The following is a 17,671-nucleotide window of genomic DNA, read 5'->3' as shown; positions in this document are numbered from 1 at the left end:
GATAATAAGAAACAATCAAGTCCTTCCCCTGAAAACACATACTTATTTGTTTTTATTTTTGAAATTAAGACAAAACAAGCAATCTCTGGATCTGGCTGTACCATCTGCAACAGGATAATACAACATTTGATGAACTCCTTTCTCCAATCTTACAAAGGGAGCTTGTTGCTTTGTGCTGGCCTCTACTGACAGATGCAAACATCAGAGCAATATCATCACCTTCAGTGTCCCCAGCTTCCCATATTTAGTTACCACAGACACATACAAATTAGATGATCATCCTCAGATTGCTTCTGTTCTCCCCTTACTGGGTTTTTAAATCTTTGTCTGTATGTAGATATTGGATATAATGGAGCTGGCCAGAAGAGTTTTGTGAAGATGAAATGGCAACATAAACACATGACAAGGGCTAGTGGAATTTCTCCAGCAATTTGCAGTTGCCCCCCATGTAGCTACTGCAAGGTCATTATAGGCCATATCCTGCAGAGAGAGAGAGTAAAAACCTGCCAAGTTTCTGTTATAATACTAGAAGAGAACTGCAAGAAAAGTGGATAGGAAGCTATATGGAAGGTATAATTTTTGGATCATGACATATATTACACAGCTGGAAACCTTACACTAGCAAGTAGAGCAGTGTGTGGACTTCCAGGTTTGTTCTGGACACAGTGCTGCTGCTTTTGTGAGCTACTGCACCCGTGCTGGGAAGCCAGGCCAGGAAACCCAGCCAAAACGGCGAACTGCCACTTGTAGGCCCATCCCAGCTTCTGCAGAATGAGCTCCGATGTGCCAGGATCACATACTGGGCTGCTCCCAGGGTCAGAGAGCACAGACCTACCCTGGGACCGACGGCATGAGAGCTGCACAGGTGTGTACTCTCTGTTTCCTGTACAGAAACTATGGATTCTCTAGGGATCAGACTCAGATTAATATATGAAATAAACCTCTGCCTTTCTCCTCCAAACAGGATTGCTTCACTTCTAACACAAGCAATGAGGAAGAAAATTTCATTCCTCACTGGTACGGAAAACAGTGACTCGAAAAGCAGTCAGGACAAAATCCAGCCCAGAGCACCCTGGCACGTGAGCAGCTACCAGAGCCCACGGGTCTGGCGTCGATTCAAACCCCCAACATAGGATATCCACCACCCATAACACAGACCATTCAGGAGTGCAGTGCTTTGGCAGTAAAGTTGCTAAACCAAGCCTTATCATGAGAGGCCTGGATTTTAAAGTGAACTTCTCAGGTGAAGAGATACTGGGGTGTAGGGAAGAAGGGTGAAAAGCAGGAGGGAAGGAGGAAAAGAGCCACAGGTTGTCCCATTTTATCTCCTTTACGCTGGGAAATGAAAGCATTACAGCTGTTTCCCAGAGGCCTGGAAAAGCTGGTGGTTATCAACAGAAATCTAAAGTCAGAGCTGGGCAGATCACATTTATTCCCAGCTGAAAGCTAACTCACAGATAAAGTTTTAAATAGCCTTCATTTCTGTTAACAAAAAATGCCCAAACAAGAAGAACACCCAACAGCAGAGCACTGGAACATTTGTTACACGATATGCCTCTCACCTCAGTGCAATAGTAATCTGCTGTGTCCATCAGACAGATATAATTACCCTACACAAAAGGCAGTATTCAAACCATGGTGGTTTTTGCTAAATCAGAAGAGTAAGAGGTTGAACAACAAGAAATTGAGAGAGAAACCAGATGAAAAATAAAGCCAGACAAACAGGTTCTACATTAACATGTAACCTACAATAAACAGGTATCTGAGTGCAAAATTAATCAGTTTTTACTCCAAGGGTATTCACCTAATTTTCACTTTGCAGCCACAATCAGTTATATAAAACCACAGTATGATGCACTAACATTAAGGCTTTGGATGCTGGCCATGAAATAACAGCTAGAGTCTGAAACCAAAGAACACTGATAACTAAGCTATTACAGTTATTATCACAGAAAATGCATGTATGTCACAAGCCTGACAAGTACGTGTGGACAAACATTTGAACAATCTCCTTCACATGTTCCCTCATATCTGGTTTTCCTTATTTTAAACCTGCACAGTTGCAAACCCTCCCTATGAGAGAAAGAAAAGCCCCAGTTTTTTACAACCAAGGAGTTATATCATAAAATAACATCTTGCGACTTTTAAATGCTTTTCCTTTTGACCTTTGAGCTTTGAAGTGCACTATGATAGGAAATAAAGAAGCCAGAAGCATGACCCTCTGTTTCAAATTCTCTGAAAAGAACAGGGCTGCAATATTGCAAGGTCTGAGATCAAGCAGGTGGTTGCCTTGATTCAGCAGTTTGGTAGCTCAGGGGTTTGGCACAGGAGCAAAAAAACCCTATCACTCACCAGCCACCAAGTCCCAACCACTCTGGGAAACAGCATTGTCAAGGTTTTCTCCTAATGATTTCTGCCCAAAAGACAACTCAAAGAAGCCAGATGAACCTTTCTTTTCATTTTAAATGAACTGCATACCAGGAAAAATTAAAGGCCACTCTTAATGGACAACCAGTGTAAAAGGCTTCAGAATAAACTGCATAGGTGGACATATTAAATATCACCTCCTCTTTCTAAAAAAAACAACTAACAAATCCACACAAATATGCTCCAGTTGTCAACGCTATTGAACATACCACCTTTTAGTCCAATATAGCCTCATTAACAATGAGCTGGACAAAGAATTACTCAAGCTATTGACTGCCCATACCTTTTACCTCTGAGTAATGATTCAGAAAAGTCTGAACCAGTTAGTGTTAAAACATTCTCCTTAAGAAAATTAAGGAAAACAAACTCTTTAACAACATTCTTGAAAACATCAGTATTGATAATTTTAGGATGAATTATACAGTCAAAGCATAAACAAATGATAAATATTTCTGATACCTAGAAACACATTTAACACAGTTCTGTGAACTCATTTATTATTTAGTTTTATTGAAAAGAACGGTAAATAAAATCAGCAATACAGCAGCTGTGTTTCCTCTCTGTATGTGTGACCTTGGGAGAAAGTAAGAATCAACAGTGCTGTGTTAATGGTAAGACTTAATGATCTTAGAGGTATTTTTCAGCTCCCGATTCCATGATTAACTGCAGTTGACAGAAAACTGTAACATTCATTCTGTGTTTAAGGTGTGCAAACCCAGGACCTTTTAACAAGCCAAAGCATTCATTAACATTTACCATTGTTATACAACACCATTCTCAATTATTAACTGAGAAACTTAATATACATTGAAGTATCCCTGCTATGTAGGGTTTTTCCTCTGAGATAAAATTACTGCAAACCACATTCCTTTAAATGGAATCTAGCAACAAAAGCGAAATAAACGGGGAAAAGGGCTCCCAGCAGCATTCTTATTTACAACTTGGTAAGGCAAATTGAAAAAAGCAAAATATCCATTTCTGCCCATGTTTAAAAGAAGCAAAAAACAAATGAGCTTGACGACAAAATTAATGACACCAAATACAAGATCTAGATATTTTCAATAAAAACAAGCCACTAAGTTATAGCAAGCAAAACCAGCTCTTTTCAGATGACAAATATGCAGAGGGACTACATTCCAATTGCCAAAATCTGATGGCAAAGAGCCCAGCTGATCAGCCAACTGACTGCTGAGTACATTGTTCTTTAATGCAGAACCAGGAAAATTGCTACATGTCTCGAAGTTTCTGTTTCATACAACACATCCTTCCACATGCCCTGATTTGCTCTGGAGACTTATTTTACTGATATAGAAACAGAATTTATTGGGTATTCTTATCCTAGGGAAGAAACAGGGACCAGAACTAGAGTGCATTCTGTCCTTTACTGAGACAAAGAGAGTCACAGAAAATGACTCCCCATTCATGGGACGCACCTCCTAAATGCCTGAAGATGAGCATATGAACACTGAAATTCCAGTATGATTAACAAACTTAACAAAGGAGAGAATACATTAAAAAAGTACTACCTTCTTTTCAGTGGTGCTTGAAGTCTTTGATACTAACGCTGTTTCAACAAGACCCTGCTCAAGTAAGGAGTCATATTTTATGCTTCTTTTTCTGCTTCTCCTCTCCTTGTTTGCTGGCTTTTGTTCATTTTCCTCCAACTGGGACACATCAGCACCATTGTCTCCACAAATGGAGGATTCAAAAAGAGGCTTCCCATTCATGTAGGTTTTAGTGATTTTCAGCTTTATTTCTGGAGAGCCATTCTTGATAGGAGTAGTGTTAGCGGGTGTTCCAACTCCCTTTATTTCCTGGGGTTCAAAGCGCAGCTTGGCATCTTGGGCCCCGGACTCGCCATTAAACACCCGAGAGGTCAGATCTTTCAATTTATCAGCTGGAATAAATGGAAGAGTCTCATGGCCATTATATTTTTGCATGACACCTTCCTGTAGAGTGGCAGAAAGTTGTGCTTTGCCCAAGTAGACGGAACATTCACGATTCACTTCACAATTCTGAGGTTTCCCATTGGTATTTCCAAGGATCTCTGGTACCTGCTTCATTTTGATGTAGTTAATTTTTTGAGTTAACAGTTGAGAACTTCTTTTGATGCTAAAGTCCATTCAGCCCAGATGTTTCCAGTCTTACACTGCTATATTAAGACAAAAAGAAAATATTTTTAATAAGAAATGTCAAAAGTATTCCGATAGACGTCAGCACTAATATAAAACTTAATGTACTTCATTCAAGTTTTACTAAAAAAAGCTTTGTTTACAATCTTCACAACCAAAATGCCTCAGTATCTGTTAATATGCATTACAAAAAACGTCCAAAAAAAACATATCTATGAATCATCAATTTTATTGAATCAAAAGCAGAAAGCAAAATCACAGCTTTCATTTTAACCATCTGTTAACCATCTACAGCATGAGTCTTGCCCACAATAATTACACAAAGGTACTACACTATTTAAAATAAGTGAGAGTTAGACCTAGGATAATATCATTAATAACAAACCAGATGAGTTTATTTCCAAGAGGTTGTGCCAGCATAGAAACCTCAGGGGCTGTGCTCCTGTAGCACCTACACCATGGACAGCAGCATCACAAGCTTCCCTTCCTCACTCTACAGACATTCAATCTTCCATCATAAAACACCTCCTGCAGAAGCACTACAGCTCAGACAACCTCCAGACATATCCCAAAGCATTCTGGCTGTAAGAACAAATAAAGGGCAAGCCTTTTGGGCCAGGAACACCAGCCCAACTGGGAAACAGCTAATCCTTCAGGCCAGTGACCATACTGGCCAAAATTTAAATGATCAATGCTGTAATTTCAGATTTTTCATGATAACAGTATCATCTAACACCTACTTCTCATACAGACATCTGCAAACATGCAGCAAGCTAAAACTGCACAACTTGCTGCCCTAGATAGGTTCTCCAAGGGTTCTAAAAGCTAACCCTGCCTATTTCTACATTATGTCATTGTAGCACACAAATCAATCTGGCAGAATGATTCCTTTGTGCTCCTAGACCAGACAAGATTATTTCAGTTTTTAAAATTCACATGCACAGATTCTTCATACTACCAGGTCCAGTATATACATGATATAGAAAAATACACCATCATAAATATTATGAAAGCTCATCACAATCATCACTATATCCATGCTCAAGGTAACCAATTTCATATATGATTAAGTCCAAGCATTGTCACATTGAATCAACATTTCATCCAATCTAGTCTCATGTGCTTCCAAAAAAGTGCAGTAAAACACATGATAAGTAACTATTGAATTGTCAGTTGCTATGGAAGAAATCACTTCTGAATCGCACCACCTTGTTTATTAATGCACATGGTTATAATGCTTACAACTGGCATATTCCTCCAACTTGCATTTTTGATACCTCTACATCAGGAATAGCAATGTAAACATGTTCATAACTGAGCACTGCTGAAGCCTGGCCAAACTTCTTAAGGATGTCAAGCCTGAATTCAAAGCAACTGACAAACATGAAACCTTTTTAATTACAAAGATGCAGAAAAAAAAATTAAAAATCATAACTCCATCACTCCCTTAGCAAATGTTCCCATATCCCTAACATGCTGCTCTAAAATATCTACAAGATAAAGGGTATCTATCCACACAAGCTATATAGCCTCATTTGAGAGATGAAAACCATTCTTGTTCCAGGCACAAACAGTAGGCTGAAAATCTGGCATTAAACAAGGTAAGAAGAGCAAGTGTACCTGAACTCCAAGTGAATCTGCAAGAGAAATGGTTCTAATCTTTCTTTAGTCAGATGAAATTTGAATTACCAATAAAATCTCTCATAAAATGAGTAGGAAGCAGCCAACTACGTCAACTCTTAAGAGGAATCAGAGATAAAAGGCAACGCAAAACTCTACTAGAACAGAATAAATGACTAAACCAAAAGAGAATTCATGTCCTTTCACAACATCTTCTCTGAAAACATGGACATGAGGCAAACTCTCAACCCAATTAATAATATGACAGTGTTTCAAGCTGTGATTCAGCAGATTTAACTGAAATCTTATTTCGCCTAAGGAACAAATAGTAACAAATTCTATAAATCTCTAGGCAAAAGGCAAACCCACTGGGAAACATTACACTTACAGTTACGGAGTGCAAATCTCCTTTAAAAAAAAAAACTAAACAAAACAAAACCAAACCAAACAACCAAAACACCGAACTGTTGCTAAATCTGTACTTCCTTCCCAGGGATTCTTACCAGAGTAAGGCAGAGATTTGCTTTGGGCATGTAAATTCCGAATTCCGTCCGTCTGAGGCAGCAGAGCGGCTTCGCGCGGCCGCAGCGCCCCCCAGTGGGTGCCGGGCTCGGCGCGGCTCACCCCGGCCGAGGAACAGTTTTTAGGATGGCTCCATTAACTGCTTATCAGGGTATGGATTTCTGCATCGGGCCACCTGCGTTTTGTCATCCAGAATTTCTTTTGTGCTGCTTAATAATAATTCTTACTCTCATCACATACTTCTTTAAGCTACAAAGCCATCAAGCTTGAGGCACACCTCCAAAAAAGCAGTAAATAATCCAGTTAGACTGTATTGCTGGTACAGTCAATCTCAGGACAATGGATGAATTAAAATAGATATCTTAAGATTTCAAAACATAAAAATCGCCACAGTCACAGAATAACTTAGGCTGGAAGGGATTTCCTCAGATCATCTATTCCAACTCCTTGCTTAAGCCAGATCAAACTGTTCAAGGCCTTGTCTGAAAAATGACCAGTAGGTAACTATGTGAAATGCTACGGCTTAAAGAAATCAAGTAATTCTCTTCCTAGCTAATAAACCTAACAGTACTCACGCCATATCACAAATGAAAAAAAAAAAAGAAGACCAATAAAGCCATGCAGTGAAAGACCCTGAACTTCTAGGAGTTACCTTGATTTGCCTAATCCATCTGAAGATACATAGATTTCAAGAACTTCAGTGAGTGAAGGTTCAGTTAATGATTCTCACTAATAGAGGTCACTAAAAACAGCCGAAAGCACTGAAAAAGGCTCCTCAAATCACTGGAGCCTAGAGACAACAAATCCAGGAGTAATACTGGTAAAAGGAAGTTAACATACCCAGGACAACAGTAAATGGGAAAATGAAGCCGAAGGCAGTAATTTGAGACTGTAAGATATCACAGCCAGCAGATACAGATTATAAAACATGGAAAATGGACCACGTTTGTACAAAGATTTAATAGAACCAAGTGAGTAGAGGCTTAAAGTAAGAGGCAGAATAATGGGCTATGACAGCAGATGTGAGTACCTTTAAGAAAATATAATCCCACCGAGGAGATGAGACATGTAGACAGTAATTTACAGGTTAATCATCATCCCTAGAACAATCAGTGGGATGGAAATTATTGATATACATCTTAATCTTCCTTGCAATAAATAAGCTACATTGTGGGGTCTGGTTAAATGAAAGTTAGCAAATCTACACAGGGGAATAACAAAGGGTTTCAGGAAAGAAGATCAAAATTAAAGCCAAGTACATTTTGCACCACCTTTACTATAGAAAACTTCATGGTAACACCATAAGGAAGAAAAAGGACCAGGCCCTTTATGAGAAGAGGACAACAGAACAGAAAAGAAGGGGTGAGGAGAAAATAACCATCAACAGATAACCAAGCAGTGCTGCTGTGAGTTCGGAATTAATGCAAGGATATGTAGAAGACAAGACATGAAAGAATGAAATAAGATAGATCACAGACAAGATCTGGTTGATTCAAGTTGTACGAGTAAGGTCCTGAAGCAGCTGAGCATACAATTAGATTTGGTAGCTAAATTCAAGTGCTCTCATGCTGGACCACCATATCACACAGAAGCAAAAGCAATCCCTTATCTTTTTCTAGATGACTCTGTATCTATTGAAAAGGAAAATGGGGGGAGGGCAGGGAAAGGAAGGGGACAAAAGCACCACACGCTAGTAGCGGCTAATGAGCTTAAGCCAGTGTCGTCCCATATTGAATGTCTGGTGACCCAACAAGTACCATTTTGATTAACAAAGGGGAAAAAACCATTATAACCAGGAGTCTGCTGAATAAACATGGTATTTTGGCTTGTGAACAGTTTTCAGTATGCAAAAGAAGATTTCTTATCAGACGAAGGTCTCTAGAATTTTTAAGCATATAATGACAACTGGACAATCCTTGCAGTGGCTTTGTACACATTTTCAAACTAAAAGAACAGGTTCTATATAAGGCAAACTATCTTGCAGACATTTTAAATCACGTATTAATTACTTGAAAGTTCTTCATCTGACAGGAATCATGAGCCAAATACAGTTACTGTGCATGTCAGATTCCTCCTTCACTGTCCAGGCCACTATCATTTATGTGATATTTATTAGTCATTTCTTCCACATCTGCTGTAATTTCAGGGATGCTTTTCTGGTGTGTCAGAAATAATGGAGTACTCCATTCCTTCCAATTCTGCCAAAGGGAGTGAACTCAGTAAGTAACCATCAACAAGCATCTCTATTAAATACCACTTTTGTTTTGTCTATGGGTTTTCTTACTCTGGTGAATTACTTGCGGCAGGCACAGGGAGGTGGGGGAAAGAAGGGGAGGAAGACACACCTCAACACAAATTCACACTAAGACAACTTTATCCACAAAAGCTATTTTTATTACCTACAAATCAGGCTTTCAGCTGGCACTAAAAAGCTAATAGATGGCTGCTGCTTTTTTGTGTTAAGATTGCTTTCTGATAAGTGCTCTTTATTGCCTCATCAATTTTAAGACAAAAGGTTATTCCTATTTTCAGATCAGAATGAGAGAAAATACTTAAAGAGATTAAGAAGGTTACAACACATTTTTGCTAATACATTTGAAAACTTGAGGATGCTTACTCAGATTATCTTGTATAAAACCCCTAAAATATCAAATAGGAGTTGATATTTACAGTCGTGTAGTACACTGTAACTGTTCTTCATCATATTAAAACAGTGAAAAATTACTGCAGGATCTAAACAGAATCTTATTTTAGAAGAAAACACAACTAAAAATTGCATTGCAAGTTTGCCAAAAGTTGTCACAAACCAGTTCTATCCAGAAAATTCAAAAGCATTATCTCTTTACTGTAGTAGCTGAGATAGAACTGAAAATAAATACACCAAACCTTTCTAAAAATTTACCATGAGTCTTAGGAAAGTAAAACGAAAGCATTCGTCCAAAGGAGATGATTTTTAATGTAAAAGCACCTGAAGTAAAGACTTCATTAATCTTGCAGTAAATATAACAAGATAAAGCACATTTTCAAAACTCTGTGAAAAAATTTAGTGTACTTACAGTTGCACTTACTACCCAGTATTACCTGCCACCAAATATTTTTCTTGGGGGAAAAAAAAGTATCCATCTTTTTTGGATTTGCTTTGTTTCCCTCGATGAATAAAATTTCAGAACTTTAATGTCACAGCCTATTTTCATGAACCTAAACAAGTACTTACTGCCTTCTTATCAAGACAATAGGCAATACCAACTTGTACACTTAAGAACTGTAGAATGGAAAGTCATTTCTTCCCTTTAAATGCCACTCGCTACAGCAGAAAGCAAGCTTACAAAATGGATGGACCTGACTTCTTGCTCTTCCTCAGGAAAAGCTTTTGCAACCAACCCTTTTCTGAGGACAAGGCTACAAGATTCTGTAAGAGAATTCCTCCCCATCAGTTCCTTCTCTTTAAAACTGAAGAAATATTTTTTTCCACTGCTGCAGGAACTTAATGTTGTCAGTTCCACTCCTGCTGCTGGAGGTGGGTGAAGCAATGAGATGGATTTGAGTAAAATCAAATTCTTCTAAGATGTCGTAATTCTGTCTGAAGAGAAACTGCAGATACCACTGTGGTGGGACCACAGATGAAATAGAAAAGAATGGCTTCTCCTCTGCACATAAGCAGGGAGGAACACTGGTGCGTAAAATGGTAGGAACTAATGGATATACCAACAATATTTAATAAGTACTAAAAGGCAGCCCCCAAACCGGAGACTTTTCTGTGTCCTGGAGAGCTCCAAAGGGAATGATCCCTTCTCTAGCAAAATAGGACTCACCAATTCAGTACTTCCTCAGTTTAGGTCTTTGCTCACCAATGAAATGATGTCTCTCTCTGTCTTTCAGGTGGGCCAGAGTTGTGCAGCTGGCATCTATGTAGCTTGGGAACAAAGAACCAAACACAATCTCAAACAGCTCAGCACTATGACGCAGAGTTCCTTATTTATACTGCTTTTTCACCTGTCTAACACTAGTTTAATTTCCCACACCTTTTTTAATCCCACCGCCTTTTTTCGTCAGCATCCTACCTCTACTCCTTGCACCACACTTTCAGGATCTGGATCCTCTTGCTTACATAATATTCACTGCAGCAGATAAACACACTATAATCTGTTTCCTCTTCACTGTGGCCATTGATTCTGCTCTTATTCCCGTATGTAGTTGTGGCAGCACAACAACTGCCTGAAGCTTCACCATGAGAATCATGAAAATTTCTGATTGTGCAAATTCTGAGGGAATTCAAGGAAGGGAAGATCAAATCTGGGATGACACCACAAAATGTTATAAGTAACGAATCAAACTGCAGCGTTAACAAAATGCTATCTGCTACACCTCTACAGAAGCCGTTTCCCAGATCTGACTAGACAGCAACTAACTTTAATCCAGAGGCTACAATCATTTTGCCTAGACCCTGACAAGTCTGCTGTCTTTGTCTATCACAGCATTAAAACCTGTTCATCCAAGTGGGTGCATTTAAATGCCAGAAGCACACCTGGTGCACAGGAATCATTCTAAGAAGCAGCAGTGACACTGGTGATACATGAGGCTTTGCCAACACTATGAAGGCCCAGCTGTACATACACAGAGAGGACATAGTAATCTAGAGCAGTATTTGGCCACATCTTCTGTTGCTTACAGAAGCAGCAACACATTGCACTGATAATGCACCTCTCTGATGTGGACAGGTAGTGTGTACAAACAGAAGATTTCTTTCACCCAGTACATTCAACTTCACATCCCATAGCATTAGGTAAAGATCTGGAGGGTAAAGTTTGCAGGTAATTAATTAAGACTCCACAGCACTACAGAATTTTACTTACAGATACGCACCATTCACCAAAAACTGCACATATCCACATCTGAACAAGGTAACTGTCTGTAACATAATCCTGGCCATACTTTGCTAATTCTGATCTACTTCACACAGACCATAACCATTTACATGCAACTACATTAATAATTCTATCAATGTATTACCTTGAAGCAAAACACACACACAGAGGGAACTGGCAGATGTATGCCAGGAACACTCAAACAAGGCCTGAGACTTCAAACATTAGACACTCTTCAAACAAATCCAAATACTTGCTACAAAGTGGCCTTTCTCATTTGGACATTACTTGGAAGTATTTCCCTGTGCTGGAGCTTTACCATACTCCTGCCAAAATGCATTACCACCATTCTCAGGGTTCTTAATTCCTTTCTTATTTCTTTTGCTACATCTACATCAAAAATCTCTCAGAAAGTGATTAGTGTAACTGTTACAGGTGGAGGTCTGGAATTTGAGTTTTAAGTTTCTGTAGATATAGCGTACCTTACCCATTCCACTTGGGGACAGAAAGATAATACAATTCCCTGTCTAACAAACCAATTCCTTCTTGTCCACTTTCCAAAACTTCTGCATAGAGAGGTTTGCAGTGGGTATCTCTTGCAATTTTCTGCTTTCCTTTCAGCACAGTACCAGCTTTGTGCACTACTTCACTGTCTTATCAAATTTAGTTCTTTGGACAAATTCTGTTGTACATACTTCTCATGGGAAAATCTAGTTCTGACTGTAGAAGTAAGTAGTGTTGAGCAATTTTACGTGCTCTCCTTACTTGCAGAGTTTCTGAAGGCTCAGCTATCACTACCATTTTGAGCCAAGCTTTCACCTGATGAATAGGTAGTGCACATGCACTTTCTACTACACATTTTAAGACTGGAACTTGTTTTTAGCACAACGGCTGAATTTCAGTCACATTCCACATTTAATCCCAGCATTTGTTTCTAGTTTGTTCAGGAGTGCTACTATAAAGCAGCTTCTGATAGTCTGCATTTTACACTCACAAAAAAATCACAACATTAATTTCATTCTGAAGTATTTGACTGAAAGTTGTTGGCAACCACTCCATATAGGGAAATGATCCATATTCATATATCTTTCACCCTACACTGCTCTACAAGGTTCATACTTTGGCTTAAATCCCTCTGGCTTTACTATCAGCCTAGAATCTAGGCATTCTTTACTACAGAGATAACTCCCCAGTTTAGATGTTTCTGAGAGCCAGTGCAGTCAGGATCTTTGCTCCGATGGCATCCCACCAAGGCTGGCAAGTTCCACAATTGATTTATCTGATACATGATCTTGGGAACCTCAGCTCCACAGACTAACCCACGCCACAGCAGGAACATTTATGCTTCTGCTTACTAGAATGAATAAGTATGTGAAATGGGTCCCAAACACCATGACAGAAGGCTGTATTACTGCATATTCTTTCTAATGCTTCTTTTATTCTTTAATCAGTAGCTTTTCAAAATATTTCAAATTACATTCAAATAATATTTCTAATGAGATCTTCCCTAACTTCAGCCTTTTCTCTTGAAAATATTTTTGTCACAGAATATCTATCTTCTGCTCCTTGGTGTATCTCTTGTTTACTATGGCAGGACTCAAGAGAACAGAACAGAACTCACTTGTGTTATGTTTTTTGACTTTGGCAAAGAAAACATGGAATTCTGATCTTAGCCCTCAAGGCCAAATATGTTTGAAGATGATTTGTATACCCTGAGCTTGGCTCAGCTGGTTGCAGCATGGTGCCACTAACCCCTGCGTTGTGGATTCATTCCCTATACAGGCCATTCACTTCAGTGCTGGACTCAATGGTCCTAGGGGGGGGTCTCTTCCAACTCAGAGCATTCTGTGATTCTGTATAAAACACATTTTTTTATGTGTATTTTAGCATGGATGTGAGATTCTAATGTTTTAGTATTTTGTACAAGGCACAAGCCAAAGAGGTTTCACAAAGGCAGTTAAATGGTCATCTTTGTCAGCCAACAGAACAAGACATCCATGTGCTCCTCCAAAGAGACACAGAAAACCAACAGTATCCTTCACAGACAGCAGAGGAAAAATCTTAAAGCTTCTATGAAAGTCAAGTTCAATAATACATCATGCTGCAGTTTTCCAGTCATTCACCACCTATGTATCCTTACCCCAAATAGGAATGTAAAATAGCTCCAATTTGTGCTGGGAAGCTGAATACCAAAGTTCAAAAGAAGATCAAATTGCTATCTTGCACCAAGATAAAAATAGGACAAGTTTAAAAGGATGAGAACAAAACTAGAAACAGAGCCATCACCTGTTGAGGAATCCTTGCAATTTAAAACATGCTTTAAGTCTCTTATATATTTTACTGGTGTCACAGTAAGTCAAATATGAGAACCTGCATCAGTGGTGCCCCAGGGCAAAGTCATTTTGCCCAACATATGAAAACTCTGAAGTACATTAGGTTAGTACTTCACTTTTCCATACTCACTAAGTGCAATTTGACTGCTGTTAAACATTCAAAAACATTTTCAAGCCCCTACTTTCCACATGTAGCTCATCACACCACGGTACCATAAGAACAACTTCTGTGCAATGGTATTATTTCTTAACATTAGCAAGGTTAGTAGAAACCTTGCTTTTGGTTCAACCATGATTCACAGGTATTTGTTCACTGCACACAAAATACAGTTTAAAAAATTCAGTTTATGGTATAATCTACTGTATTCTTTGGACAGAAGTTGCTTAATGAATGTACCAGAGAGTCCATAAATTACCTGGTGCTAAAGTTTAGAGTTACTTGTCAGGAAGGTTAATGCATAGTCCACCATGCATTACTTATCATCACAAGGCATTAATATATATTAGTATATATTCCTGCTCATCATGAACTTTGAGTATTTTTGTAGCTTGCTATTCAACCCAAAGGGCAGCAGAATAGAGTACGGTCTACATTCTCCTTCTACACATTCCAAAAACTTCTCTTCCTGCTGATGCTAGAAAATATAAATTAACTGTTATAGATGTCACCAAATTTGATAAAAACACTAAAAATAACAGCTGATGTATCATTTTAGTAATTTCTGTCAGTGTAAAATGACAGGAAAAAGGCAAATATATTTATACAGCTATCTCCAATGACTGCAGGTCATAGAGAAGCTAATTTGAAGGCACAATGAAAGGAGAATTTAGGTAGTTTCTCTCTTTTCCTTCAAAACTGTTCTCAGAATCAAAATCTTCCAAGTAACTAGTAACTGTATAAAATAGCTGACTGGCCCATTCAAACAACTACATAAATTTACAACCAGCAGGGTGACTACTGACACATCAACAAGGCTGTCCTTACCAGCCCCCTTTCTCCCAAGTGCTCCACAATTATGCACCAAAGGAAACTTGGACTCAAGCTCTGATGAGAAATTATTTTCTCTCTTGACTTCATCACCTGACCACCTATCCTGGGGCCATGTTCCATCTCCACTTCTCATTTACACAACCAAGATTCCAGTACATCCTTGGTGAAGACATTTCTGAAAGCTACAGCCTAACTGGAAAGCGATGTTCCCTAGAAACACAGGACTTACCGATCCACTTAGATCCACTTGAGATGGGACTTTGGGCAACCTGGTCTCGTGAAAGGTGGCGGTGGGGGGCGCGGAGCTAGATCATCTTTAAAGTCCTTTCAAACCCAAACCATTCTCTGATTCTATCATCTCCATTCTTCCTTCATCCAAAGACTAGATTTGGGAATTACAGCAGATCTATCACATCTACTCAACCGTAAGGCCATTTTAATTCTCTTTGCAGGAAAATAATGAAAGAGCTCAAATAGTATAGCCACAAACACAGCACTAAAACATGCAGTCACCACCATCCACTGCATTATTATCCCCACCCAAGTCCCACCCAAGCAGTTCTTTACTGATGCCTGATTACTGACTGCTAGGGAATCTGTTGTTTCCAGCAATACCACTTAGTGGATGCTTCTCACTGTGCAGCACACTGCTCCCGAGGTTTAATTTTTTTCTCCCAAAAAGGCCAGGCCCTTTACCTTGCTCTATACAGGAATTACTTGCTATTTTCATGCATTAAACCATCTTCTGTGCTTAAAACCTAAGAAATGTCGTGTCGTTATGTAAGCAGGAATGACCAGTGGTGACCAAAATGCTGCAAGAATTCTGCCTGTATCTTCTCCTCACACACTAGATCCTTGATGCAGGAATCCCAGTGGAGCTGGTGAACATTTATGCACGCGGAGCCCCAATGCAGTCAATGGGCTTTGATCGACCACAAGGAAACACTCGCATTTATCAGCCTGGAGAAACAAGACCTCGCTTGGGAAATGTACTGACACGGGTGAAACAAAAAGCAGGCTCAGTGCAAAAGTGAGAGGTGAAAGGGCTGCAAATAATAGGACACTGAAAAACAATCTCTTCTTGCGATTCCTTTGCTATTTTATTAGTGCAATATTTTGGACACAAACTCACATGTATGCTTATATTCACCACCCAGATACTAGAAAGCCACCCATCAGCAGTCATTTTCACTTCCAGTCTAAACCAAAGCAGAGTTGGTTTTGCTGTAATATCCAGTCTACTGCATGCAGGCAGTAATTTAAATGCAATAATCTCACCTGCAAAACTACCAGTGGCTTCAGAAAAGGAACGTAAGACTACAGACAGTAAACCACAATTTTTTTCTATTCTCACCAGCCATGTGTTGGATTCATTTTGAACTAAAAAGCAATATATTTTATTATTATTTTCCATCTTCCAGACTACTTTAAATCTATATCCTTAAAGTATAATGACTTCATTTCTTCTGACATTTTCAAATAATATTTGATGAAGTAGTAGGTTTTACTGTACTTTTAATATCTGGATTTTTCCAAGCATGTATGAGGGTGGATAGTCCTATAACCTTCACAAGAACTAGCCATACAGTCTCCAGGAATATTTAGAGTCTTTATATTCACATACTGAAAAAATCTGTCAGATTTTCTGATGGTTGCATACTAAACAAAAATCCCTGTATGATTTAATACATGGAATATAGATAGTTACAGAAGCAACCAAAAATTGCATACACTGTAAGTACTGAGCCCTGAGTAGCCCTGCAAAACAGTGGTTTAATTTAATTATTTCATCCAACAGTCAAATAATCCACAGTCAAATTTGCCACACTGTGAGACTGAGGAGTTTATTAAGGTTGGTAAGCTGCATTTCCTGAGCAAAATTCCCACAGCAAACAAGCAAATAATAGCTTCAGCAATAAGTTTACAGATATCCTACTAACATATGAACATTTTGGTAAAGAACCAATTTATTTTTGCAGCTGAAGCCACACTTTTCCATGCGTAAGGAATTTTAGTAACCATATATATGTATGTCTGCTTAAGTCACCAGCAACGACTCCTGGCAAAATCTATTACAAACTTCACTGCCGCCCTAGTGTTTACCTTCCCTGGATGTATGCAAAGGCTAAAAGCCAAACATATCTTCCTTCTTTTTTCTTTTTTTTTTTTTAAGCAGACCTATTTAGCTTACTCAGTGTGGGCAGCACTAGCTCCTAAATTTAACAATCATTATAAACCAATTTTAATGCAAATGCCAATAAGAAAATATTCACACTCACAAAATACATGGGTAATGACTGATACCCGCCTCTTGCTTGCCTTGGATCTGTTAGCAAGAAGACCATTTTCTCTGAAATCTGTTTAAATATGGTGTTTACCATCTCTGTACTTGTACTAGTGTTTACTCCTCCTTTCAGCCGACATATTTAAAAAAAAGCCAAAACCAAAAAGCAAGTATAAATACGTTCAAGAAGTATGGCAAATTCCCTTCTCCACCCCCAGAGCAGTAAAGCCACAGCAGATGAGCTGTAACTATGGCCTTGGGAATACAAGTTCCCCAGGCTCTTTTACCACACAAATATCAATTCAAGTTACAAGAGCCCTATCCTCTTATACTTAATGAAGATTGAGCCAACGAACCCGCACGCCTTCGCAGGAATGTTTTCTTTCCGTTTTCCTAACAAGGCTCTCCTCCCATACCGGTCCAGGATGGACTGCAGAAGGGTGTAAGTAGAAGGATCATCACACCAGTGTTTAGTGGAGGAATAAATCAAACATGGC

The 17,671-nt window shown here is 38.9% G+C and overlaps 1 protein-coding gene across 8 annotated transcripts in view; it reads right to left on the bottom strand.

The window, feature by feature from the left end:
• The window catches only part of NSD2 (nuclear receptor binding SET domain protein 2), a 99,733-nt gene that overhangs the window by 56,108 nt on the left and 25,954 nt on the right, over positions 1-17,671 (bottom strand). For 7 of the 8 annotated variants that reach the window (XM_032110065.1, XM_032110061.1, XM_032110063.1 and 4 more), the window contains one exon: positions 3,954-4,579. In XM_032110065.1, coding sequence (XP_031965956.1) covers positions 3,954-4,550 — 597 coding nt within the window. In that variant the 5' untranslated portion in view covers positions 4,551-4,579. Of the gene's footprint in view, positions 1-3,953; positions 4,580-17,530; positions 17,554-17,671 lie in introns of those variants that run through there. The other variant, XM_032110066.1, reaches the window with a different exon arrangement.

The sequence above is a fragment of the Corvus moneduloides genome, chromosome 5 (genome assembly GCF_009650955.1).
Source record: "Corvus moneduloides isolate bCorMon1 chromosome 5, bCorMon1.pri, whole genome shotgun sequence".
NCBI classification, from domain to species: domain Eukaryota; kingdom Metazoa; phylum Chordata; class Aves; order Passeriformes; family Corvidae; genus Corvus; species Corvus moneduloides.
The sequence above is the reverse complement of the archived record's forward strand: the minus strand, read 5'-3'. Positions and strand labels throughout refer to the sequence as shown.